This window comes from Bos taurus, chromosome 6 (genome assembly GCF_002263795.3).
Source record: "Bos taurus isolate L1 Dominette 01449 registration number 42190680 breed Hereford chromosome 6, ARS-UCD2.0, whole genome shotgun sequence".
In the NCBI taxonomy this organism is placed as follows: Eukaryota; Metazoa; Chordata; class Mammalia; order Artiodactyla; family Bovidae; genus Bos; species Bos taurus.
This window is the reverse complement of record NC_037333.1, coordinates 36,645,469-36,673,151: the sequence shown is the minus strand read 5'-3', so window position 1 is coordinate 36,673,151 and position 27,683 is coordinate 36,645,469. Positions and strand designations below refer to the sequence as shown.

The window sequence follows — 27,683 nt, the reverse complement described above, 5'->3', positions numbered from 1 at the left end:
AGGTCCTATCCGAGAGATATTTGTGGGGCAGAAGTAAGACAGTTTGGGGAAAATGAAGTGTAGGACAAGAGTAGGTAGATGAGGATAACATGAAGTGTAGTTTGGGGAGTTGAGGGATGCCTCAGATCTCAACCGGGGATACAGAAGGTGAAGCAGGCTTAGAGAAGAGGTGAAAAGATAATAAATAATAAATGTCGTTTGGGATGAATGAAGTTTGAGACAACTGCAGAGTGTCGAGCTGGATGTGTAGGATTCCACTAGTCACGGGTGGTGGGGTGGTGGGAAGGGATCTGCGGACCTCACGCGGAGCACCAGCCATTCAGAAGCCCCAGGACCATATCCTTGGGGTCCCCACAAAGTGTGGAGAGAGAAGCCAACCAAAGAGACCATCCAAAAAGCAGCATAATCGGGGCGAGGAGGGCCGCCCTCCAAAGGCCAAGGAAGTCAGCGCTAGGAGTTTGTCAGTATTGATAGTTTTCAGATGAAGGAAAGATTTTGCCCCTGGTGCAGACATCAGTTCAGGCTGGATCTCGTTTTTTCTCACTATCCCATAAAGTGGTTTACCTCTCTCCCCGCACTTTGGTCAATCGAGGTAGAAGTGACTGGCCGGTAACGGGGACCCAAGCATTATCTCAAGTCACGCAGGCAGTGACAGCTCCTGAAACCCTTTCCCTGCGGGCAGGCAAGGGGGCGGGTCAGCGACTCGCACCCCGCCCGCGCCCTTCCACCGGAATGGAATGTGGGCGCCCGCGCCCGGGCTCTGGCTGCACTTGGAACTCCGGCCCGGACGCCGCTCCCAGAGCGCGCCGCCTGCGGGGGCGGCTTCCTCGCGCCTCCCCCTGCAGCGCGCCGCGGCCGCTGGGCGAGGCGAGGCTAGCGGGAGGCGGGCCGAGGGGGCGGGAGAGGGACGCGGGACAGCGGGGAGGTCGGGGGCGGGGAGCAGGAGGCGGCGGGCCCAAGGAAGAAACGAACATGGCTCCTGCGGCAGGCGGCGCCGAGGACGGCGCGCGGCGAGGGCGCCCCGGGCACCAGTGACCGTGATGGTGAACTCGAGCCGCGTGCAGCCGCAGCAGCCCGGGGACGCAAGGCGTTCGCCGGCCCCTCGAGCGCCGGGCCCCGGGCGGCTGATGGCGGGCGGCGCGATTGCCGGCGCCGGCCTCGCTGCCCCGGGCGGCCTCCGCGAGCAGAGGGGCCTGGAGATCGAGATGGAGCGCATCCGGCAGGCGGCCGCGCGGGATCCCCCGGCCGGAGCCTCGGCCTCCCCATCTCCTCCGCTCTCGTCGTGCTCGCGGCAGGCGTGGAGCCGCGACAACCCGGGCTTCGAGGCCGAGGAGGAAGAGGAGGAAGAGGAGGTCGAGGGAGAAGAAGGGGGAATGGTGGTGGAGATGGACGTAGAGTGGCGCCCCGGCAGCAGGAGGTCGGCCTCCTCCTCGGCCGTGAGCTCCGCGGGCGCCCGGGGCCGGGGGCTGGGGGGCTACCACGGTGCGGGCCATCCGAGCGGGAGGCGGCGTCAGCGAGAGGACCAGGGCCCGCCGAGTCCCAGCCCCGCCGGCGGCGGGGACCCGCTGCATCGCCACCTCCCCCTGGACGGGCAGCATCCCCGAGTGGCCTGGGCCGAGAGACTCGTTCGCGGGCTGCGAGGTAAGAGCGCGACCCTCAGCAGCTGATGCACAAACCAGAACTGCGGGTGCTGTCGGAGCCATTCCCGCTGAGGGCAGCTCTCCCGGGCTCCAGCTCGCATCCCCTTTGCGTCCCCGCCTCCCTTGGAAGCGTCTTCCCCACCTCTGCTAATTCTGCTCTATTTCCGGTACCTAGCGCGGAATTCCACGGCGCCCTTGTTGGTGCAAATTTATTGGATACCTCCTTCTAAAAGAAGATCTGTCATCTTATGTTTGCCTTTGGAAATAAGTGAAAGTCGTATTAGAGTAAAGAGGGTACATCTGAAGATTTTTTTTTTATCTTGTAGGGGGAAAAAATATTCTAAGACAGCTAATGGTGGTTGCAACTGCATATTAGCTAATTTCACTAAATAAAAACGAAAATTCTGTGCTAGCACCCATGGCCTTCCACTGGCCTGGATGCCCTGTTGCCCCTTATCCCGTTCTGGAAAGGGTAAGCAACAGTGTCCCGGTTGTGGGAGGAGTGTCATTGGGTAGTCACTGATGTTGTTTTGGTGATATCTGTGGTTGTTTAGGGCAGAGGGAGCTGTTGAGAACACTACGAACAGAATACAATGCTTAGGAAAACAGTTATTTGGCCATTTCTAATTCTAGGCATTTTTTCCCCCTAAACAGTTGCAAAGTAAATGTTAACATTGTTTGAAAAACTTGAAAGTATGTTTTTAAATAACTAAATTAATGTTCTTTGACATTCCAATGAAACAGTGAAGTCATCAGATACCAGCTGTGTGGAAATATGTCAGTTTGGTGCACCCAGCTCTCCAAAAGGCAGGAAAGGAATTTTCAAAACTTGCCAGTGCCTTTTAAGAGGACACAAATTTTCCAGGAGCAGATGGGATCCTGTTTTTGCAAAGTTTTGTCAGAGGCATCCTTGGAAAAGAGTTGCATTTGCTCTTACCATCCAAATGATTTTAATCTCTAGTTTTAAGAGTTTTTCCAGTCTCAGTCTTTTGAAATTCTCCCTTCCCTTCCGTTCCTGTCAGTTTTGAAAATCTTGCACAAAAAACTATCCAGGTATTTTCATAGCAACATGATTAATACCAAGTCAGGCTTGTACCTGAATCCCAGTTCTACCACACATTGACTGAATGACCTCTAGCAAACTGCTTAACCGCTCTGATCTCCAGTTTTTTAATTTTGTTTTAAAAAAGACATAATCATAATACTTAGCTCTTGACATGGGAAAATTAAATGAGATGAGACATAAAATATGTAGCAGGTCTGCCATGTTGTGAGTGCTTCGTAAGTAGAGATTAAGTCATGGATTCTAAAAGTACATTTTGGTGCTCTTACATAGTGATTATGCTAGTTTATTTGATTCAGGGCGTGGTGGGGATCCAAAGATCCTTTTTAGTCACCTGTGTGAGAAGATTAGTGAAAAACTCATTAATACTTTTTTAAGGTTCCAAATTGTATTCAAACAAAATTTGTATTATTTTACTTTGTATTAATTGTGGTTTTTAAAATATTCACTGAAATGAGGGGTTTCTTATAAGTTAATAAGTAATGTAAAGTCATGATCCTTTTAACTCAGCTTAAGTATTTAATAACACATTTCATATTGTCTGAAAAAGCTCAATAATGGAATATAACTACATGAAATATGTGAATGCATATGTAAGTTTATTTCTTTTAAAGAAAAGTTTCAGAAAATTTACAGTGAATAAAGTAATAGTAAAACTTCTGGTCCAACTTTATCAATGGTTGATAAGATCTCCTAATCTTATCAATTAGGAGAGTAGTATCATGAGAATCTTTTTTTATAGAAAATTTTAGAAATAAATTGTATTACTTTGTGAAGAAATATAATTGATATCCTTGTCACTTATTAAATAACCTTTGTTAGATAATTAGTAGTACCTACTGTGAAAATAGACTGTGCTAGTTGCCGCCAAAAAAAAAAAGAACTAAAATAATATATCACCATTTACCTATGGACGGAAACCCAGAAATGTGAAATGAGTAACCATGAATAAATTGTGATTTTTTTTCCCTCATAGGATATTGTTATTGTTGTTTAGTCGCTAAGTCATGTCTGACTCTTGTGATCCCATGGACTAGCCTGCCAGGCTCCTCTGTCCATGGATTTTCCCAAGCAAGAATACTGGAGTGGGTTGTCATTTCCTTCTCCAGGGGATCTTCCCAACCCAGGGATCAAACCTGAGTCTCCTGCATTGGCAGGCAGATTCTTTACCACTGAGCTATCAGTGATCAAACCCCTGTCTTGGGATACAATGACAGAAATCTTTAGTGCATTATATAAGTAGTGCCCAGGGTCAGAAGTGGAGAAGGAAATGGCAACCCACTCCAGTGTTCTTGCCTGGAGAATCCCAGGGATGGGGGAGCCTGGTGGGCTGCTGTCTATGGGGTCGCACAGAGTTGGACACGACTGAAGCGACTTAGCAGCGGCAGCAGGGTCAGAAGAGAGACAGTGACTTGGAATTTCTAAAGATAGGAGCCAAACTTAAGTTTGGCTTTTTCAGGCGCTTCCCTGGAGGTCTCACATCAGACTTCCTAGCCTTTGTTTGTCATTTATAAAATGGAAGAGTTGAACCTAATCTTCAAGTTCCCTTCTAGCTTCAGCATGTTGTTTAATGACACGAATCTGAGTGGGAAAACAAATGATCATTTCTCCTTGGACACTGAATAGATCTATTCTCTTAGCAGGAGTAAGATGGCAAAGAAGAAGTTTGAGGCCTGATTATGGAAAGCATTGTGTCTAACCAGGGAATTAAGAAATTACCTCTAAATACTAAGAAGCAGTTGAAAGTTTTTGAGCAGGAGCAGAACACGCCGAAAGGGAATATGAGTCAGGCCTCGTGCTGTGCAGGAGCGCTTACAGAGGGAGATAGGGAGGCAGGAGGACGAGGTAGGGGGCAGCCAGTGAAGGGGAGGTGATGACCTGGACCAGAGGCAAAAAAAGAAGGCTAAAAGATCGAAAGACTGCTCCAAGCTTAAAAGCATCTCCAACTCAATGATCTTGTTTACTTTTTTCTTAGCAAACACTTTTTAACGCAGAGATAAAATTTGAGACTCTATATGAGTTATCAGATTTTCTGAATTTCCAAAGTTGAATGTGTTTTATGGATGTATCAATTTATTAAAGTCACTTTCTGTTTACTGTTTCAGACATACGTCATCACTGTCCATGTCCAGAACTTTTTCATCATCCCAAACAAGTCTGCCCATTAAATACTAACTCCCAGCTCCCCATTTCTTCCCTGCCCTACAGCCTCTCTGTCTCGATGAATTTTCCTGTTCTGCTGCTGCTGCTGCTAAATTGCTTCAGTCGTGTCCAACTCTGTGCGACCCCATAGACGGCAGCCCACCAGGCTCCCCCGTCCCTGGGATTCTCTAGGCAAGAATTCTGGAGTGGGTTGCCATTTCCTCCTCCAATTTCCTGTTCTAGGTACCTCATATTAGTGGAATCATACAGTTATTGTCCTTTCACATCTGGTTTATTTTGCTTAGTATAATGTTTTTTAACATTTATCAATGTTGTAGCATGTATCTGAACTTCATTTGTTTTGATGACTGAATAGTATCCTCTTGTATGTATACAACACATTTTGTTTATCCATTCATCAGTTGGGAGAAGGCAACAGCACCCCACTCCAGTACTCTTGCCTGGAAAATCCCATGGACGGAGAAGCCTGGTAGGCTGCAGTCCATGGGGTCACTATGAGTCGGACACGACTGAGCGACTTCACTTTCACTTTTCACTTTCCTGCATTGGAGAAGGAAATGGCAACCCACTCCAGTGTCTTGCCTGGAGAATCCCAGGGACGGGGGAGCCTGGTGGGCTGCCGTCTATGGGGTCGCACAGAGTCGGACATGACTGAAGCGACTTAGCAGCAGCAGCAGCAACATTCGTCAGTTGATGAACATTTGGGTTGTTTCTACCTTTTGGCTATTATGACTTTCCCGGTATTTTTAATCCAACCCTCACTCCATAATTTCTTCCTTTTCCCCTTTTTATTTGCACTATAATTGTGAACAAATGAGACTTTGTATTTTCATTGTGAGGGGATTTTATTTGAGGGAGGGCTGTTACTCTGTGAGGTATGATAAGACTCTGCTAGTAACAGAATTTGTGCAGTCAACAAACATTTATGGAGCATCTCCTCTGTGGTAGGTACTAGGGATACAGAGATGAATAATATAAGGTCCCAATTCCCAAGGAGTTCATAGTAGGGGGACCACAGGTGTAAGTAAATAATTGCAGTGCCAGGTCCCAGATATGGCAGGTACCCAAAGAAGAGAGGACCAGTTAGTTCTATCTGGGGAGGTTAGAAGTAAAACTAGAGTAACATTTTGAAGAATTCAGTGAGGGGAGTTGGGAAGGGAAGAATAGCAGAAGTAAGACCAAGATGGCTGGTACCTCATTGGTATTAATACTTTTTCCTATAGACAGAGACAGTGAGGGCTTCAAGCAGGGGACTGATACAGTCACATGCCAATATGAAGATGATTCTAGCAAGGATGTAGGGAAAGGGGTGAGATGGAGAACAGGTTAGGAAAAGGTGACAAAGGCTGAAGCCAAGGATTGTGAGCTGGGATGGAAGAAAGCTAGATTAAAGAGAGGCAGAACCCATCAGAATTGTGGTCCAGCCCCATGTGAAGGTTATGAAAAGGGCCTATTCTAAAATGAAACCCGTGTTTCTGACTTGGTACCATTAACCCACCTATTTAGCCACAGGGAAAACAGTTTTCTAGATAAAGGAAAAAAGACAGAAATCTCAGTTTGGGGCATGTGAGTGTGAGTTGTCTGTGGAATATACGTGTAATCTGTGACACATTCCTGTCTTCACCTCAGGAGGAGGCTGCCTAAGAATTGGAGGCTCAAAAGTCAGTATCATTTAAAGTAGCAACTGACTGTTCGATAGAAAATGGACCAATAATAAAAAGTCACTTCCCTTTCTGAAGGTGTCCCAGCAATTCAAATGACTATTAGATAGGATTGTATTCATCTTTCTACGCAAGGTCCACGTGTGTCCAAGCACAAAAACGGGATTCTTTTATGACATGAATCCAATGAGAATTCAGTCGGGCTATTCACAGTAACTTCAAAGTCTGCATGGATTTGAGTCTTCACACCAACTTAGCATCAGAAGTAGGATGTCTCCCAAATTTGAACCTATTTCTGAAACCATAAATGGGCCTCTTCCAACCACTCTAAATGCTGTACACATATAAAATTTCTTATTCCCGGAGCAACCCCACGGAGAAGTACTCTTATCCCGTTTCCAAATGAGGAAGTGAAGGCTCATGGTTTGAAGTAAGGTCTCATAGCTCCTAAGGGCTGATGCTTCATTTAAACACAGCTCAGACTCCAGACGGAGAAGGCACGGGCAACCCACTCCAGTACTCTTGCCTGGAAAATCCCAGGGACCGAGGAGCCTGATGGGCTGCTGTCTATGGGGTCGCACAGAGTTGGACACGATTGAAGCAACTTAGCAGCAGCAGCAGACTCCAGACCCCCCACCACACCTTGTCATGATCAAGGAGTCCTGAGGAGGTTAATGCATTTCAGATGAGACAGAGTTAATGTGAGGCAAAAGATCCACACTGAATCTTTTTACCATAGAACTGAGAGATATATTAACAAGATGAGATGATACGATCACTGCAATTAGTTTCAAAATAATTGAGGAGGACTTCCTTGGCAGTCCAGTGGTTAAGGCTCAGTGCTTCCAATGAAAGGGGCTTCATCCCTAGTCAGGGAACTAAGATCCCACATACCCTGTGGCATAACCAAAAAAAAAAATACAAAGAAACAACAAAAAAAATTGAGTTGGTGAGGATTTTGAAGAATCAAGGTTGGTGTGGAGTTGATGGTAATTGTTAAAGCTGGGTGAGGGATACATGAGAGTTCATTATGTCGTTCTCGCTGTGATATTTTTTATAAATTGCAAAATAAAAAGGGCTTAGAAGCATTTGGGCTTCCCTGATAGCTCAGTTGATAAAGAATATGCCTGCAATGCAGGAGACCCCGGTTCAATTCCTGGGTTAGGAAGATCCTCTGGAGAAGGGACAGGCTACCCTCTCCAGTATTCTTGGGCTTCCCTTATGGCTCAGCTCGTAAAGAATCCACGTGTAATGCAGGAGACCTGGGTTTGACTCCTGGGTTGGGAAGATCCCCTGGAAAAGGGAAAGGCTACCCACTCCAGTATTCTGACCTGGAGAATTCCTTGGACTGTACAGTCCATGGGGTCTCAAAGAGTCGGATACGACTGAGAGACTTTCACTTAGAAGCATTTGGATAAAAGAGTTGCAAAATGGAATTTTTTCAAAAATTTTTTTGGCTGCACCACACAGCCTTTGGGATCTTAGTTCTCCAACCAGGGATTGAACCCATGACCCTTGCATTGGAAGCCTGCAGGTTTTTGGGTTTTTTTTAAGATTTTTTTTGTAAACCTTTTTTTTTTTTTTTTTACATCTTTTATTGAATTTGTTACGATACTGCTTCCGTTTTATGTTTTTTGACTGCAAGGCAGGTGGGATCATAGCTCCCCGACCAGAGATCAAACCCACATCCCCTGCATTAGAAGGCAAAGTCCCAACCACTGGACCACCAGGGAAGCCCCATCAAAGTCAGTTATGTTGGAGACATTTTTGCTGTTTTGGATTATCCATCTCAGGACTCCCCCATATGCATATTAATAAGGAACACTATTTAGGTAATGTGCTCTGACTTTGGGCTCTGGCATTGACTAAGCACCTTCTTACACAGGAAGGAAATTGCATATTGTCCCCTGTCCTCTCAGATCACATCCTCCTAACAGATGGAGACACTTTATCTACAGAACGTGAGTACCTTTAGGTCCTCCCTCCACAGCTGGGACAATGGTGGGAAAAGACAAAAGTTACTTTTGAAGAATGCTGCCATTTTGGACTTGAACTCTACCCTTAACCATTCCTATTGTATCATTCTTGCTAAACATGGGAAACATGTTGGCTATAGGACAGCTATTTTTCTCATTTGTAGTTGCAGCCATTTCTTACCCATTAAGATGTGAGGGGGTCCCTAAATCCGAAAACTGACCCTACATATATACACCCAATAGGGAAACTGTATGAAATTTTTATAGCAATACATATTTGAGGAGGTAGGTAGAGTAATTTAGAAAAAGTAAATGCATAGAAATACATTTTTATAAAATATAAATAAAAGGGCTTCTTTTTGTTTGAAATGTTTCCTTCAAGGGCTAGAATTAAATTACTATCGACTATTGCAAATTTAGCTTAAAATTTGATAGGAGTTTGGTTTTTCTATTTATAGGTCAAGCAAAACCATTTGTAAATATTAAGAACTATGACTTTTCCTTAGTGCATAATTGTTTATAAACCATGGGAAAGAGTGAAATCACTGACCAAGTGAAGCAAGGCAGCCGTCTCTCCTGATGGTCAAGGGACTAGCAATTTCCACTTATGTGTATATTTTAGGCCTGGCCTCCAAAAGAAATACACCCAAAGAAATGGTGTGGTCGTGTCCAGGGCTACTGAGCCTAATATTTGGCTGCCTCTGTGTTATTCTGAGTTGTAATTTTCCATGTCATCTAAATTTGTAATAATTCTTTAATATGATAGAGTTTCAGCGAACAAACATTCTCTTGCTGCATTTCTTCTGAGTGAGTAATTCCCTGACAACTACCAGATCTTGGCAGAGCAAACCTGGTCATAAGTTATGCTCCACTTTTGGGGTGGTGAAACCCAGGACGCGTAACACAGTGTCTTTGAAGGCAGATGCTGATTTTTCCAAAAGAAATTTGGGAGAGAAAAAGAAAAGGAAATGAAATACCCCAATTTAGGATTGGAACTAATGTATGATTATAAGACTTAAAAAGTACATAAACACTAGAGATGAAGTCATTTCTTCCGAGTGCAAGACCATATACCATTCCCCCCCGTTCTCTGTGGCTTGATTATGGCGTCAGTGGCCGTGTGAGTTTCCATGAGGAAGGGGTTAAAGTCTGTGGACTCGAGTGTGAGGCAATTTGCCATTAACAGCCGAGTTAATCTAACAAAAAGGATTGAGAGGTTTGTCTTTTTTGGAAAATGCTAAGGCTCTTCCAAGTAACCAGTAATGTGACTTGACCACACTGTTCACTAGCGGGGGTTTGGACGGCCACCATGTCTGTCTGCTGGCTGCGTCCAAAACTGCGGGATCTCTCTCCAGCCAGCTCACCAAGGCTTATGTCATCTTTGCTCAGCTGGCCCAACACTTTTTCCATCTGCTAAAATATGGAGCACGGTTGCTGATTTTACTCTTTCTCCAAAGAGAGAGAGAGAGAAGGCGGATGAGTTGTTGCTTTTAATTTAAAAATCATATGCTAATTGAAATTTTAAAAATCTGTTTGGCTAAGCATATTTAGTGTAATCACTCAGCGTTGAATTTCTTAAAAGGCAAAAATGGGTACAGAGCAGAGATTTTATACCAGTGTGTTAGAATATTGATAGATGTTTCCACGATGAAGTGATGCTCCAACCAGGACTTCTTTTTATCAGAGGTGACCTAAAAGGTATCATTTACAATGTAGTTACTTAAGAGGATAATTAATTTAGTAGTATGATAATTCCTCCTGCATATAGGCAGAGCTGATATGTATGTACAATTATTTAACCTCCTCTCGTAGGCTGCCCAAATTTCCTCTTCTCTTTCTAATTTTTCACTAAGATATTTTCTAATGAGGTTGGGAGCTTAGACAGTGATCAGATTGTTGCCTTGTGTTTTGCACATCTTGTGGAGGTGAGACAGTGGAGACTGATGTATTCCCAAATTAAAGGTACTTCTACTAAAACCATTTCTCAGTTGTTTTTAGAGCATGCTAAAAAAAAAAAGAAAAACAGGAGAGCCTCCCTTAAAGTATACTATTTTTATGTGTTTTTTTCTTTCACCATTCATGAGATTTTTGAAAAATAAAATGACATCTTTTATTATTATTTTAAAGGTCTCTGGGGAACAAGACTCATGGAGGAAAGCAGCACTGACCGAGAGAAATACCTTAAAAGTGTTTTACGGGAACTGGCCACATACCTCCTTTTTCTCATAGTCTTGTGCATCTGTAAGTAGAACATTTCCTTCCAATAGAGGAAAAGTTGAAAAGTTGCATATTTGCCCTGTCAAAATCATGACTAAAAGGACCTATGGATGCACCTAAACAGTTACTTCAGAAATTCTCTTCTCTGTTATTAATTCTAGTTTAGAATTTGGTAAAGTTCTCATCTCTCCTCAGATAAACGTTGATCAAAATTTGGCATTATCTGATCGGCCACTTTATTATCAGCTGTGACCATTTTCACTGTGACATGCACGGAGCAGACACCAAGACGCCCAGACATCAAGGAACCAAGTAAAGGGACTTTTGTGTTAGATGTTTTAGCAATAATTATAATGTCAGTATCACTACATCAGTTAGTGTAAAGTCTGTATAGGAATTAAGTAGAGTATGTAGTTTAACTTTCAGAAAATACATATAGTGTCACTTAATATTGCTTTTATGGCTCTATATATTTAAAAGTCCCCTTTTTCTGGATTTGGATGTGTTGTGTGAATGCCTTCATTCTCATTATTTCTTCAAATCTTCAGTAACTGTGGATTTTCACTCTGTAGGAAACTTACTGCAGACTCATCTCCTTCTTCTTTCAATACATACCCACATCCTCTGAGAACTGGGGAAGGATGCCTTAGCTAAAAAGCATGTCTTTGAAACCATGTGCCTCAAAATCCAGAAAGTCACGGGCAATGGATTACCTCTGAATCAAAGGATGATGATAGAGTGCTGTCCTGTCCCATCTGAAGCCCTTTATGAGAACAGAGAGGAAACAGGTTTATGACCAAAGGCCCTCTTAGTATATTCCTCAGGGAAAGGAGTTTGTTCTTACAGTGTGCACTAAGAAATGCTTAAAAACCGACACCACCCTTGGAAAGTATCCCCTTCTTTGTAAGTGGAGAGAGTTAGGATTTAATCAATACTTTAATAATGCCATTCTTATTATCTTAAAATTGACCACCTTGAATTTAACTGAGTGCTAAAAGCTTCCCTAAAAAATGTTTTTTTTAACTAGATTTATAAAAAGATGTGTAAGTTGAACATAAAAGATTAAGGAAACATTTAAGTTTTGATATTTGTAATTTTAAGAAATTAAATATTGATTTATTTAACATTCCCACACAGGTTTTTATTAATACTAGTAAGCTTTTAATGAGCTTTAACAGAGCATGACTTCTTACACTTTCTTAGACTTTGCCTATCCGCATGGGAACTTAAGGGGGAAAAAAAAGTTAGTTAAGCTAAAAATTGTATATGTATGAGGGGCTTCCCTGGTGGTTCAGTGTTAAAGAATCCCCCTGAAATGCAGGAGACACAGGTTAGATCCTGGGTCAAGAAGATCCCCTAGAGAAGGAAATGGCTACCCACTCCAGTATTCTCACCTGGGACATCCCATGGACAGAGGAGTCTGGTGGGCTATAGTCCATGGGGTCACAAGAAAGGTGGACACGACTTAGCAACTAAACAACAACATATATGTCTGAACAACATCCATTTTCTTGCTTTTTTCTACCTAATTATCTGAAAATTTCTGTTATTTGTTAAGGAAAAAATCTTTCATTACTTCTGAAAACATATGTTGTCTAGGCAGTGCTGAAAATCTACGAATGATCTATTCAGTTCTTTAAAGGTTATAAAGCAAGAGATGGGATATTTTGAACTTTTATGTTCTACGCAGTTAGATCTTAGAATAAATACTAAAGGCAAGTTTGCTTCCACTGTAGAAATGGTGCTTAAATATTAAACTATGTTGTTTTTGTCCAGCCACTCAGTCATGTCCAACTCTTTGCAACCCCATGGATTGCAGCATGCCAGGCTTGTCTGTCCTTCACCATCTCCCAGAGCTTGCTCAAACTCATGTCCATTGAGTTGGTGATGCCATCCAACCATCTTGTCCTCTATTGTCCCTTTCCCCTCCTGCCTTCAATCTTTCCCAGCATCAGGATCTTTTCTAATGTGTTGGTTCTTTGCATAAGGTGGCCAAAGTATTGGAGCTTCAGCTTGAACATCAGTCCTTCCAATGAATATTCAGGACTGATTTCCTTTAGGATTGACTGGTTTGATCTTGCAGTCCAAGGGACTCTCAAGAGTCTTCTCTAATAACACAGTTCAAAAGCATCAATTCTTTGGTACTCCGCTTTCTGTATGGTCCAATTCTCACATCCGTACATCACTACTGGAAAAACCATAGCTTTGGCTAAACAGACCTTTGTGGGCAAAGTAACATCTCTGCTTTTTAATATGCTGTCTAGGTTTGTTATAACTTTTCTTCCAAGGAACAAGTGTCTTAATTTCATGGCTGCAGTCACCATCATCAGTAATTTTGGAGCCCAAGAAAATAAAGTCTCTCACTGTTTTCATTGTTTCCCCATTTATTTGCCATGAAGTGATGGGACCAGAAGCCATGATCTTCATTTTTTGAATGTTGAGTTTTAAGCCAGGCTTTTCACTCCTCTTTCACCTTCAAGAGGCTCTTTAGTTCTTCTTCACTTTCTGCCATAAGGGTGGTATCATCTGCATATCTGAGGTTATTGATATTTCTACCAGCAATCTTGATTCCAGTTTGTGCTTCAACCAGCCCAGCATTTCACATGAGGTACTCTGCATATAAGTTAAATAAGCATGGTGACAGTATACAGCCTTGAGGTACTCCTTTCCCAATTTGGAACCAGTCTGTTGTTTCATGTCTGGTCTAACTATTGCTTCTTGACCAGCATACAGGTTTCTCATGAGGCCGGTAAGGTGCTCCGGTATTCCCATCTCTTGAAGAGTTTCCACAGTTGTTATCCACACAGTCAAAGGCTTTGGCATAGTCAATAAAGCAGAATTAGATGTTTTTCTGGAATTCTCTTGTTTTTTCTATGATCCAGCAGATATTGGCAGTTTGATCTCTGGTTCCTCTGCCTTTTCAAAATCCAGCTTGAATATCTGGGAATTCTCAGTTCATGTACTTTTGAAGCCTAGCTTGGATAATTTTGAGCATTATTTTACTAGCATGTGAAATGAGTGCAACTGTGAGGTAGTTTGAACATTCTTTGGCATTGCCCTTTTTTGGGATTGAAATGAAAACAGACCTTTTCCAGTCCTGTGGCCACTGCTGAGTTTTCCAAATTTGTTGGCATATTGAGTGCAGCACTTTAGCAGTGTCATCTTTTAGAATTTGAAACAGCTCAGCTGGAATTGCTTCATCTTCACTAGCTTTCGTCATGATGCTTCCTAAGGCCCACTTGACTTTACCTTCCAAGATATCTGGCTCTAGGTAAATGATCACAGTTCATTGTTATCTGGGTAATTAAGATCTTTTTTTTGTATAGCTCTTCTATTTATTCTTGCCACCTCTTCTTAATATCATCTGCTTCTGTTAGGTCCATACTGTTTCTGTCCTTTATTGTGCCCATCTTTGCATGAAATGTTTCCTTGGTATCTCTAATTTTCTTGAAGAGATCTCTAGTCTTTCCCATTCTGTTGTTTTCCTCTGTTTCTTTGCATTGTTCACTGAGGAAGGCTTTTTTATCTCTCCTTGCTATTCTTTGGAACTCTGCATTCATATGGATATATCTTTCCTTTTCTCCTTTGCCTTTTGCTTTTCTTCTTTTCTCAGCTGTTTGTAAGGCCTCCTCAGGCAACCATTTCGCTTTTTTGCATTTCTTTTTCTTGGGGATGGTTTTGATCACCGCCTCCTGTACAATGTCATGAACCTCCGTCCATAGTTCTTCAGGCACTCTATCAGATCTAATCCCTTGAATCTATGTGTCACTTCCACTGTATAATTGTAATGGATTTGTGTTATGTCATACCTGAATGGCCTGATGGTTTTCCCTACTCTCTCCAATTTAAGTATGAATTTAATTAATTTAAGTAGTTCATGTCTGAGCTACAGTCTGCTCCCAGTCTTGTTTTTGCTGACTGTATAGAGCTTCTCCATCTTTGACTGCAAAGAATATAATCAATCTGATTTTGATATTGACAGTTTGGTGACCTCCATGTGTAGAGTCGTCTTTTGTGTTTTTGGAAGAGGATGTTTGCTATGACCAGTATGTTCTCCTGGCAAAACTCTGTTAGCCTTTGCCCTGCTTCATTTTGTACTCCAAGGCCAAACTTGCCTATTACTTTAGGTATCTCTTGACTTCCTACTGTGCATTTCAAATACTAAACTAGAGTGGCCTTAAATTTCAACAGGTAGATTAGAATCATTATTATTACTGTTTTTTTCAACATGACACATATTCATACACATCTATTATGCAAAATACAAAAATTTGTATAAGTAAGTCTAAAATTTCAGTGTTCTCCCAAATTGCCTGAACATCAGAATCACTGAGAGAATTTTTTTTATAATTATAGCATGCCCAGATCTGCTAGGTCAAAGCCTTCCAGCTGTGGCTCAGAGAAGTGAGTTTTCAGATACACTGACAAGGTTTGGGAACTAGGCCAGATAAATAAACTAAATAGCTAGCTAGAGTTTTAGGGAACAACCTTGTCGTATAACTAACTTGTCATTTCTTGTTTATTTTAGAATTTTTATGCTTTTTGTTCTTTTTCATACTCATCACATTTTTTTTCTTATATCAGCTACCTTTTTTTTACATCAAAGTTTTATTTTCAGAATATTATAGAATCTCTGGTAAGAGGGAATTTTGGCAGTCATGGATCAAGCCTCCTCTGAATGGTAAAATTCCCTCCTCTGCCTGGCAGCATCTTTCCCAAAAGGTCAGTCATCCTGCCTCTGAGCAAGAGTTCCAGATTAAGGAATTGACTCCTTTGAAATAGTTCATTTCATTTTTCTATGGCTGTGTTGGAAAGTTCTTCCTTATGCGAAGCCAAAGTCCATCCTCATCTAACCTCTGCTCTTAGTTCTACTCTCCAAGCCCACCTAACACCAAGGACTTTTTCCTTGTCTCTCCTCCAGCCCATCAGAAGTTTGGAGATAGACATTCGATCTCCTCCAAGTCTGCTCTAAGTTAAACCTTTCCAGTTCTGTTAACTGTTGATCATGTGATTAGAGACATACTTTTAAACAACCCACGTGATAGAAATTTCCTGCAGTTTATCATAGTCTTTGAACGTACAGCACGAGCCTCACCATGAAAGAGTGGAGACATGGGGCCATGGGCATTCTCATCCAAATACTACATTGCAGTCTGTGCGTCCTGCCATTGCCTGACTCTTCGGATACATCATTCCTTAGTCTCTTCACCACAAACTATAAAGCACTGTGTCCCCTAGCTAGTATTTGAGTATTTTTCCTGGAATGTAGTGAAGGCCTTCCCTTTCAGCCCTGTTCAGTTTCAGCTCATTAGGATCTGTTCATTCCAATCTGTTGAAATTATCTTGGATCTAAATTCATCCATCTCGTGTATCAGTTAGCCTTCTCAGCTTTACAGCATCAACAGAGTTGATGTTATCCAAGTCCTTATCCTAGTAAATTAATAAATCAAAAAGATTCGGTCTAAGAACATCAGTCCATTAGTCAAAGCTCTTTGGGTGGAGTTCACTGAATTATATTATCTTCTAGCTCAGACGGCTCATGAAATAAGAAAGATTTTTTCAAATGCTTACCTGAGTAACTCCACTGTTCTTCTGATCTGTCAGCTAGTCTATCAGCTGTTGACCAAATTAAAAAGCAAGTGAGGATAAGTAGGCATGATTTACTCCAGGCGGAGCCTCACTGGCTCCTAGTGATTGAGTTCTTTCCCTTTTGTTCAAAATCATCTTTTTAATTACCAGTTTTAAAATCTTACCAGCGATATCAATATCAAAAGACTACTAATAATATCCATCTCATTACTCTGTGGGTAAATAAGATAAGTACTTATCCTTGTGCCTTGCGTATTAGAAGCCCTTTATATGAGGTAGATAGGATTCAAGAAGGCAGCCCAAATAGTAGGAAATGTGATTCTTTGGCATCACAGAGATCTAGGTTCAAATCCCACCACTTACACGCTAGGTGAACCTGAGCAAGTTATTTAACCTTTCTGAGCCTTCGTTTGCTCATCTGTAGAGTACTTATTTTGAAAGATTCTTATTTTAAAAGTGGCAATTAGGAGTAATACACAAAAAGTTCTAGGATGCTGTCATTTATTATATTAATAATAGTAAATAAGAGCAAAATTTGTCCCAAAGATTGTTGACAATGGCTGACTTCTCTCATCAGTAGGTTCTATAGAACTGTAGTTTCTAATTGATTGAACATTCATTTGGAGCAGTTAAGTGCCCATAAAGAGCTTATTTTCCACCTTGGCAGTGTTGGTTCTAGCCCTTATGGCTTTAAAATCAGTCTGATTAACCAAGAGGATAGGAATACCATGGAAATACCAAGTATTCCCACTTTCCCTGTCATTTAGATTTTATTCTTTCTTGAAACCTAAGACTCCTATGAATTGATCACCAAAGTACTTATATATATGCTGTTGTTCAGTCCCTAAGTTGTGTCTGACTCTTTGTGACCCAATGGATTGCATCCTGCCAGGCTTCCCTGTCTTTCATTATTTCCCAGAGTTTACTCAAGCTCATGTCCACTGAGTCGATAATACAATCTAATCACCTCATCCTCTGCCTCCCCCTTCTCCTTTTGCCTTCAATCTTTCCCAGCATTAGGGTCTTTTCCAATGAGTTGGCTCTTTGCATAAGGGGGCCAAGAATTGGAGCTTCACTTTAGCATCAGTCCTTCCAGTTGTTCAAATCTCCTGTGTTTAAACATAATAATAGAAATCACACGAGAAGTTGAGTCAACATCATAGAAATTAATAATTTCTATACATCAAAGGAACAGACAGAATTAAAAGGCAGAAAACAGTTGTAAAGAATACTTACAAGAAATACGACAAAGGATTAACATTTTAACATGTTTACTATCCATCAGTCATTGAGAAAAACACTAAGATTACACTAAATATTTTACAGAATAGAAAATAAAACCTATTTTACAGAGTAGGAAGTATAAACAATTAATGTGGGAAAGTCTTTCATCTTAACTCTCTAGTAGCTAAAGAAGTAATGAAAATGGAGAGAGAAACATCATCATCATCCAGTATGATATGTCCTAGGGCTTCCCAGGTGGTGCTAGTGGCGAAGAAGCTGCCTGCCAGTGTAGGAAACATAATAGCCAAGGGTTTGATCCCTTGGTTGGGAAGATCCCCTGGAGGAGGACATGGCAATCCACTCCGGTATTCTTGCCTGAAAATTCCCCATGGACAGAGGAGCCTGGCAGGCTATAGTCCATAGGGTCACAAAGAGTTGGACATAACAAGCCACAGCATGCACACACGCATGTCCTAGGACAGGAAGGGCCCTTTTAAGAAGAAACCTAGGAACCTCCATTCCTTTATCTTTGAAAGGAGACTTTGCCTTATATTCTAAAAAAAAGAAATAGTAGCAAATCCACACATTGTACACCTTAAACTTACACTATTAGTATTTGTTAATTATATGTCAATTAAAAAGGGAATGAATGTTTTATTGTAAAAATCTTGTAAGCATGATAGTATACAGATCAGATCAGATCAGTCGCTCAGTTGTGTCCGACTCTTTGCTACCCCATGAATCGCAGCACGCCAGGCCTCCCTATCCATTACCAACTCCCAGAGTTCACTCAGACTCACGTCCATCGAGTCAGTGATGCCATCCAGCCATCTCCTCCTCTATCGTCCCCTTCTCCTCCTGCCCCTAATCCCTCCCAGCATCAGAGTCTTTTCCAATTGAGTCAACTCTTCGCATGAGGTGGTCAAAGTACTGGAATTTCAGCTTTAGCATCATTTCTTCCAAAGAAATCCCCGGGCTGATCTCCTTCAGAATGGACTGGTTGGATCTCCTTGCAGTCCAAGGGACTCTCAAGAGTCTTCTCCAACACCACAGTTCAAAAGCATCAATTCTTCAGCACTCAGCCTTCTTCACAGTCCAACTCTCACATCCATACATGACCACAGGAAAAACCATAGCCTTGACTAGCTGGACCTTTGTTGACAAAGTAATGTCTCTGCTTTTGAATATGCTATCTAGGTTGGTCATAACTTTCCTTCCAAGGAGTAAGCGTCTTTTAATTTCATGGCTGCAGTCACCATCTGTAGTAATTTTGGAGCCCAGAAAAATAAAGTCTGACACTGTCTCCACTGTTTCCCCATCTATTTCCCATGAAGTGGTGGGACCGGATGCCATGATCTTCGTTTTCTGAATGTTGAGCTTTAAGCCAACTTTTTCACTCTCCGCTTTCACTTTCATCAAGAGGCTTTTGAGTTCCTCTTCACTTTCTGCCATAAGGGTGGTGTCATCTGCATATCTGAGGTTATTGATATTTCTCCCAGCAATCTTGATTCCAGCTTGTGTTTCTTCCAGTCCAGCGTTTCTCATGATGTACTCTGCATAGAAGTTAAATAAACAGGGTGACAATATACAGCCTTGAGGTACTCCTTTTCCTATTTTGAACCAGTTTGTTGTTCCATGTCCAGTTCTAACTGTTGCTTCCTGACCTGCATACAGATTTCTCAAGAGGCAGATCTGGTGGTCTGGTAGTCCCATCTCTTTCAGAATTTTCCACAGTTTATTGTGATCCACATAGTCAAAGGCTTTGGCATAGTCAATAAAGCAGAAATAGATGTTTTTCTGGAACTCTCTTGCTTTTTCCATGATCCAGTGGATGTTGGCAATTTGATCTCTGGTTCCTCTGCCTTTTCTAAAACCAGCTTGAACATCAGGAGAGAACCCATGCAGATTAATTGTTGACAACCAGGTCAGTGAAGTGGAAGTCAGTGGGTTAATCATCACACTGGCGGGAGCTAATTCCATTTCTGGTGACAAGCATTCAGCTCCCCATGGAGGTCCCCATAGCAAACGTGCAGTTTTAAGTTCGCAGGCTCCCGTCTGTGGGAAGTAACTACTGAAGACCCACTGTGGCTGGAAAGCTGTTTGTCCTTTTTGGTAAACTAGACAAAAGCTACAACAGCAAGAAATGTATATCCATATATAAATATTACTTTAAGCATGGCCTTTACATGCATAGCTTTCTGTTTATTTCTTCGTGGTAACTTCTTTGTAAATATTACATATCCTTCTCTCTTGTTTATTTTTTAAAAAGCTATACTACTTAATACATGCATTCATTAAAGCACTTGCATTGACGACCTCTGTCCCTCAGAGATTTCCATCACAACTTGTTACTTACAAGTTCCTTTGAATATTAACCAAAACTGGATTAAAATAGTTGGGAGTTTTCTTAACTTTAATTCACTCTTTTTAGTGACTAAATTTCACTAACTTTTTCTGCAGCTTCACTCTACCTCCTGAAAGACCCTCACCCAGGTCACCAGGGAGCTCTTAATTGCCAAATTTTATGGGCTGCTTTTAGCCTTTCTCTCACATCTGGTCCCGTGGCATTTGGTACTCTAGAAACTTCCCGCTTTGGCTTCTGTGACTCCGTCTCTTTCTGTATTCCTCCTTGCTCTATTCATTTTCTTAATTTTTTCCTTCCCAGAATGTGTCTAGACAGAGGATTTTCTGTGACTGAGTCTTTGGCTTTCTCTTAAAGGGATCTTTCCACAGCTTCAAGTGGTCCTGTGTGCTGCCGCTCCCAAGTGCCTCTCAACCTTTCGTGTGAACTACAAACCTCATGCCGACTTTCCCTGGACCCTCCCCTGCTGCATCTCACAGGCATCTCATCCTTAACATTCCTCAACCTGGACTCATTATCCTGCCCTTCCGAACATGCTTTGCTCACATTCTCTAACTAGATTAAAGTTAATTAGGTTACTTAATATTAATGTAATTGGATTAATAATGCCCAAACATGGGCATCATCCTAGATTCTTTCCCTCACTCTTCTCGTGAGATTGTTCCACATATTTCTTCCTCTATGGTGCTTTTCAAATCTGTCTTCTTTCATACATTGCTGTTATCCTTTTTAACCTTAATCATCTCTTTCCTCACTTATTCATTTATTGATTCAATGGACTGTTCAGTAATTTAATTAAAAACATATTAGCACTAGCTTTAGAGGTGGTAGTAAGTGATAAGAAAGACAATTGGGAAGAGGGTTTCCCTGCAGGGAAGGCCTCTCAGACCTGAAGCAAGAATGGGAGCCAGTCAGTTGAAGAAGGGACAGCAAGAGTGAATAGTATGAGGCAGCATAGGGTTCAGAACATTCTGGAAGCTGAGTGCAATGACTGGAGAGAGTGCCATCAGATGAGGATGGAAAGGTGGTCAAAGGTCAGGCCCTGCAGGTCCAGTGGGCTTTGGTAAGGGGAAACCAGGGTTTTGAGTAGGGGGCTGACAAGATACATTTAAATTTTAAGAAGATGGCCTTGAACACCATTGGACCACAGGCTGGACAGCACCCGATGTCTGGACTTTGAACTCCCAGGTACTGCCTCCAGACTTCCATCTCTGACCCAGATTAAACCAGGCCATTCTTCCATCGAACATGCTATAACCACCTCACCTTCCAGATAAAGTCTGAATCTTTATGTAATAGATTTCACTGTATGGTCTTTGCTTACTTTTTCTAACCTTCTATTCCTTTTGAATATCTGGTACTTTCTGCTCAGTTCAGTTCAGTCACTCAGTCGTGTCTAACTCTTTGCGACCCCATGGACTGCAGCACCCATGGCCTCCCTGTTGTCCATCACCAATTCCCAGAGTTCACTCAAACTCATGTCCACTGAGTCAGTGATGACATCCAACCATCTCATCCTCTGTCGTCCCCTTCTCCTCCTGCCCTCAATCTTTCCCAGCATCAGGGGGTCTTTTCCAAAGAGTCAGCTCTTCACATCAGGTGGCCAAAGTATTGGAGTTTCAGCTTCAACATCACTCCTTCCAATGAACACCCAGGACTGATCTCCTTTAGGATGGACTGGTTGGATCTCCTTGCAGTCCAAGGGACTCTCAAGAGTCTTCTCCAACACCACAGTTCAAAAGCATCAATTCTTCAGCGCTCAGCCTTCTTCACAGTCCAACTCTCACATCCATACATGAATACTGGAAAAACCATGGCCTTGACTAGACGGACTTTTGTTGTCAAGATAATGTCTCTGCTTTTTAATATGCTGTCTAGGTTGATCATAAGTTTTCTTCCAAGGAGTAAGCATCTTTTAATTTCATGGCTGCAGTCACCATCTGCAGTGACTTTTGAGCCCAGAAAAATAAAGTCTGTCACTATTTCCACTGTTTCTCCATCTATTTGCCATGAAGTGTTGGGATTGGATGCCATGATCTTTGTTTTCTGAATGTTGAGCTTTAAGCCAACTTTTTCACTCTCCATTTTCACTTTCATCAAGAGGCTCTTTAGTTCCTCTTCACTTTCTGCCATAAGGGTGGTGTCATCGGCATTTCTGAGCTTATTGATATTTTTCCCAGCCATCTTGATTCCAGCTTGTGCTTCATCCAGTCCAGTGTTTCTCATGATGTACTCTGCATATAAGTTAAATAAGCAGGGTGACAATATACAGCCTTGAGGTACTCCTTTTCCTATTTTGAACCAGTTTGTTGTTCCATGTCCAGTTCTAACTGTTGCTTCCTGACCTGCTTACAGATATTTGAAGAGGCAGGTCAGGTGGTCTGGTATCCCATCTCTTTCAGAATTTTTCACAGTTTATTGTGATCCACACAGTCAAAGGTTTGGCATAATCAATAAAGCGGAAATAGATGTTTTTCTGGAATTCTCTTGCCTTTTTCATGATCCAGTGGATGTTGACAACTTGATATCTGCTTCATCTGCCTTTTCTAAATCCAGCTTGAATATATGGAAGTTCACAGTTCATGTATTGCTAAAACCTGGCTTGGAGAATTTTAAGCATTACTTTACTAGTGTGTGAGATGAGTGCAACTGTGTGGTAGTTTGAGCATTCTTTGGCATTGCCTTTGTTAGAGATTTGAATGAAAACTGACCTTTTCCAGTCCTGTGGCCACTGCTGAGTTTTCCAAATTTGTTGGCCTATTGAGTGCAGCACTTTTACAGCATCATCTTCCAGGATTTGAAATAGCTCAACTAGAATTCCATCACCTCCACTAGCTTTGTTCTTAGTGATGCTCTAAGTGCAGCAATCACAGATGGAGGTTCATGACATTGTACAGGAGACAAGGATCAAGACCATCCCCATGGAAAAGAAATGCAAAAAAGCAAAATGGCTGTCTGAGAAGGCGTTACAAATAGCTATGAAAAGAAGAGAAGTGAAAAGCAAAGGAGAAAAGGAAAGATATAAGCATCTGAAATGCAGAGCGCCAAAGAATAGCAAGGAGAGATAAGAAAGACTTCCTCAGCGATCAATGCAAAGAAATAGAGGAAAACAACAGAATGGGAGAGACTAGAGATCTCTTCAAGAAAATTAGAGATACCAAGGGAACATTTCATGCAAAGATGTGCTCCATAAAGGACAGAAATGGTATGGACCTAACAGAAGCAGAAGATATCAAGAAGAGTTGGTAAGAATACACAGAATAACTGTACAAAAAAGATCTTTACGACCCAGATAATTATGATGGTGTGATCACTCACCTAGAGCCAGACATCCTGGAATGTGAAGTCAAGTGGGCCTTAGAAAGCATCACTATGAACAAAGCTAGTGGAGGTGATGGAATTCCAGTTGAGCTATTCCAAATCCTGAAAGATGATGCTGTGAAAGTGCCAGCAAATTTGGAAAACTCAGCAGTGGCCACAGGACTGGAAAAGGTCAGTTTTCACTCCAATCCCAAAGAAAGGCAATGCCAAAGAGTGCTCAAACTACTGCACAATTGCACTCATCTCACACACTAGTAAAGTAACGCTCAAAATTCTCCAAGCCAGGCTTCAGCAATACGTGAACCGTGAACTTCCAGATGTTCAAGTTGGTCTTAGAAAAGGCAGAAGAACCAGAGATCAAATTGCCAACATCCGCTGGATTATCGAAAAATAAGAGAGTTCCAGAAAATTCCGGGAGTTGGTGATGGACAGGAAGGCCTGGCATGCTGCGATTCATGGGGTCGCAGAGAGTCGGACACAACTGGGCAACTGAACTGAAACAATGGTGGAGGTAATGAAGATAATGATGAACTCCCTCAAAAGATCCCAGGTATGTACTGTTACAATCTGTGCCCCCAACCCTGCAGCAGGCCACCACTGACCCACGCCTTTGCCGGAGACTCCAGGACAGCCACAGGCAAGTCTCCTGTGGGGTCACTGTTCCTTTCTCCTGGGTCCTTGGTGCACAAGATTCTGTTGTGCCTTCCAAGAGTCTATTTCCCAGTCCTGTGTAAGTTCTGGCAGCTCTATACTGGGGTTGATGGCGGCCTCCTCCAAGAGGATTTATGCCATACCGACACCCAGAGCCCCTGTCCCTGTGGCAGACCACTGCCGACCTGTACCTCCACAGGAGACACTCAAACCTAGTTCTGTCTCAGTCTCTGTGGGGCCCGTGGGTCCTGGTGCACACAATGTTTGTTTGAGCCCTTTGAGCGGCTCTGGCGGGAACAGGGTTTGATTCTAAACGTGAATTCGCCCCTCCTACCGTCTTGTTGGGGCTTTTCCTTTGCCCTTGGATATGGGGTATCTCCTCACAGCCACTCCAGTGCCTGTGGTCTTACTGGGGTTTTTCTGACCTTGGACATGGGGTATCTCCTCATGGCTGAACCAGCAAAGTGCAGCGCCTGCTCCTGACCTTGGATGTGGGGGCGGAGGGTGGGGGGGCTTCTCTGGTACTTTAACCACATCAAACTACTTTACAAGTCTCAAAAGGGTTTGGACTGTGCTGTCCCCTTCCTGTTGGTCCATTTAGTTCCTCTTTATCCTTCAGGATCAGCTTGAGAGCCAGATCTCTGAAGAAGCCTTTATCAACCCTCCCCGAAGCGTGTGCCCCTCAGGGTGGATTCTCAGACTAGTTCACACACCTCTCCCTCAGTGCCAGGAAGCAGCAAGGCAGCGGGAAGGTGCATCTCAGAAATGGCCCATCAATGTTCCCACTCAATGTGGATGACTTTGCCCATTTTCATTTTCTCTCATGTTCATTAGTACTTCTTTTCCTTCACTGCCTGCTAAGTCGCTTCAGTCGTGTCTGACACTTTGCAACCCCAATGGACTGTAGCCCACTAGGCTCCTTTGTCCATGGGATTCTTCAGGCAAGAATACTGGAGCAAGTTACCATGTCCTACTCTAGGGGATCTTCCCAATGCGGAGATCAAACCCACATTTCTTACATCAGGCAGATTCTTTACCACTGGTGCCACCTGCAAAAGCCCCTTTCCTTCAGTAATACAGAGCTTTTCTTAATATGACAAACTGTGCAAGCCTAAACTTTCTTTAATTTCTGTATAGTACTCTGCATATGTAAGCACTTTTTAGTTTGTAGAGACCCTTCAAATATCTGTTGCTATTTAATTTCCGCCACATCCCTGTGAGGATACGGTACAACCAGAGCCAGCAGAGAAGTCACATTTCCTGTTAATCATGATGGCGTTACTCCCTCTGTGGTAGATGATCTGGAATACTGAGAGTAAGGCACATATACATTACATCTGGTATATTTATATTTGTGTGACCATTTTTTATTTCCTCTTAGGCTGGCCCAAGAATTATTAAGAGAAAACATTTTAATTTCTACATGGTTGGCTTTTATCTCTATCTTTGTTCATCCTTTAAGAACATATTTCCACAATTATGGTTAAAAACTATTGTTTGGTTGGTTTGGGGAGGTCTCTTTGATGGGGGTTGTTTAGAGGTTTTTGTTTGCTTTGGGTTTTTTGGCTTTAAACAACAAAAATACTCTGGAGGATAGAAGCCTGAAATCAAGGTGCCTGCAGAACCAGGCTCCCTGTGAAACCTTCAGGGAGTTTTCCTTGCCCTTTCCTCACTTATGATGGTTTGCCTGCAGACTCTGGTATTCTTGGTGTATATCTGTATTATGCTAATTCTCCGTCTTCACAGGCCTTCTCCCTGGGTCCTTCTTTGTTCACATGTCCATCTCCTTATAAGGACACCTGCCTGGTTGATCTTTAATTTCAAGGATTTGCAGGTGTTTTCTTTGTGGCCTAGAATATTCTTAAATGTTCCATGGAGATTCAAAAAAGAACGTGAGTGATCTCCTTTGACGCAGTATTAAGTGTGATATATATATATATATACGTTAGGAATTCTTCAGGCAAGAATACTGGAGTGGGTAGTCATTCCCTTTTCCAGGGGATCTGCCCAACCCAGGGATCAAACCCAGGTCTCCAACATTGCAGGCGGATTCTTTACTGTCTGAGCTCCAGGGAAGCCCATACATTAGGTTATCTATTCTATTAAAACCCCTACTATCCCTTGATCACTTTTATCTTTTTTTCTCTGTCAAAGTTTGAGAGAGATAAATTTAAGTTTCCAACTACTATTGTGGTTTTGGTAATTCCCTTCTATGTATCTTGATATTGTATCTTATGTATATTGATATTGTTATTCAGTGCATAAAAGTTCACTATAGTTAAATTATTGTCGAAAGTATCAATTATCAACATAAAATAATCTTTCACTTTAACTCAATACTCACCTTATAATCTCCGTATCAGATTATTGTACCATTTCACACCTTTTGTATATTTAATATATATTTTCTCACTCCTTAACTTTTTAATTCATTTTGAATGGGTCTGATAAAAATTCTAAAATATATTTAAAATTTTTAATTCATATTTAAGACTTTGTCATCTAGTAAATTTAACCTCTTCACATTTCATGCTTTTGTCCAATATTTCTCCCATCTTGTTTTTTTCTCTCTTTTTATGCTTTCCTGTTACTTTTCATTTTCTTTTCTTGTTGCTGTTGTTACACTGGAAATTTTCTCTTTGCTTTTTATTCCACTGGTTTGGAGTTTATACAGTGCAATCCCCTTTAAATAGTTTTTAGTATTTGAGCCAATATTGTTTCAACCATATTAAGAATAAAATGGTATTTATAACCTATTTTGAAATGCAGCCATGTTTTAAGAGAGCTTCAGTTAGTTTAAATGCTGATTATTTGGTGATACTGTGACAGTATTTTTTATTCTGGCTTATTTCTTAGAAAATTGAGAGTTAAGGACTAAATGGCAGAAAAGATGCATGCACATGGGGTATATATGTCTTCTTTACCTTATATTTTAAAATATTTTTCTTTCTTTTCTGAGCTTCATTTATGGTTGTTTCATGCTATAACTTTTTTTCTTTACAATTCAGTTCACTTAAAGAGCATATGTTACCTTCCAAGTGGGCTTTCCCTATCAGAGACTGAAAGGAGAAATGATGTAACAGTCTTACATTTCTGTTATATTTAACAGTATGCAAAATGTGTGTTAACATGCATTATTCCAGGTAGACTACACAAAAAGCCCTAGGTGTTACTATTCCTAATTTCTAGATAATAAAACTCAAGCTCAGTAAAGTTTAATACTTGTCCAAGATCCCAAGATACTGAAACCCACAATTAAGAACATAGAGGCTGACTTAAGGGTGAAGCAAATCTGAAAGTCAAACCCAAATCATTCTAACTCCAAATCCTAAATGTCCTTTAGCCACAGCGTAGGTAGACTAGTGGTCATGTATGGATGTGAGAGTTGGACTATAAAGAAAGCTGAGCGCCGAAAAATTGATGCTTTTGAACTGTGGTGTTCGAGAAGACTCTTGAGAGTCCCTTGGACTGCGAGGAGATCCAACCAGTCCATCCTAAAGGAGATCAGTCCTGGGTGTTCATTGGAAGGACTGATGCTAAAGCTGAAACTCCCAATACTTTGGCCACCTCATGGGAAGAGTTGACTCGTTGGAAAAGACCCTGTTGCTGGGAGGGATTGGGGGCAGGAGGAGAAGGGGACGACAACGGATGAGATGGCTGGATGGCATCACCGACTCCATGGATGTGAGTTTGAGTAAACTCTGGGAGTTGGTGATGGACAGGAAGGCCTGGCGTGCTGCGATTCATGGGGTCGCAAAGAGTCGGACACGACTGAGCTACTGAACTGAACTGAATTGAGGTAGACTTGTGAAGCTG

The 27,683-nt window shown here is 42.0% G+C and overlaps 1 protein-coding gene across 1 annotated transcript in view; it reads left to right on the top strand.

Annotated features, from left to right (window-relative positions):
* Window positions 1-973: 973 nt before the first annotated feature.
* Window positions 974-27,683, top strand: part of PKD2 (polycystin 2, transient receptor potential cation channel) — a 58,678-nt gene continuing 31,968 nt past the window's right edge. The window contains 2 exon segments of the mRNA NM_001046312.1: window positions 974-1,641; window positions 10,631-10,744. Of these exon segments, the coding sequence (NP_001039777.1) occupies window positions 1,041-1,641; window positions 10,631-10,744 (715 nt within the window). The 5' untranslated portion in view covers window positions 974-1,040.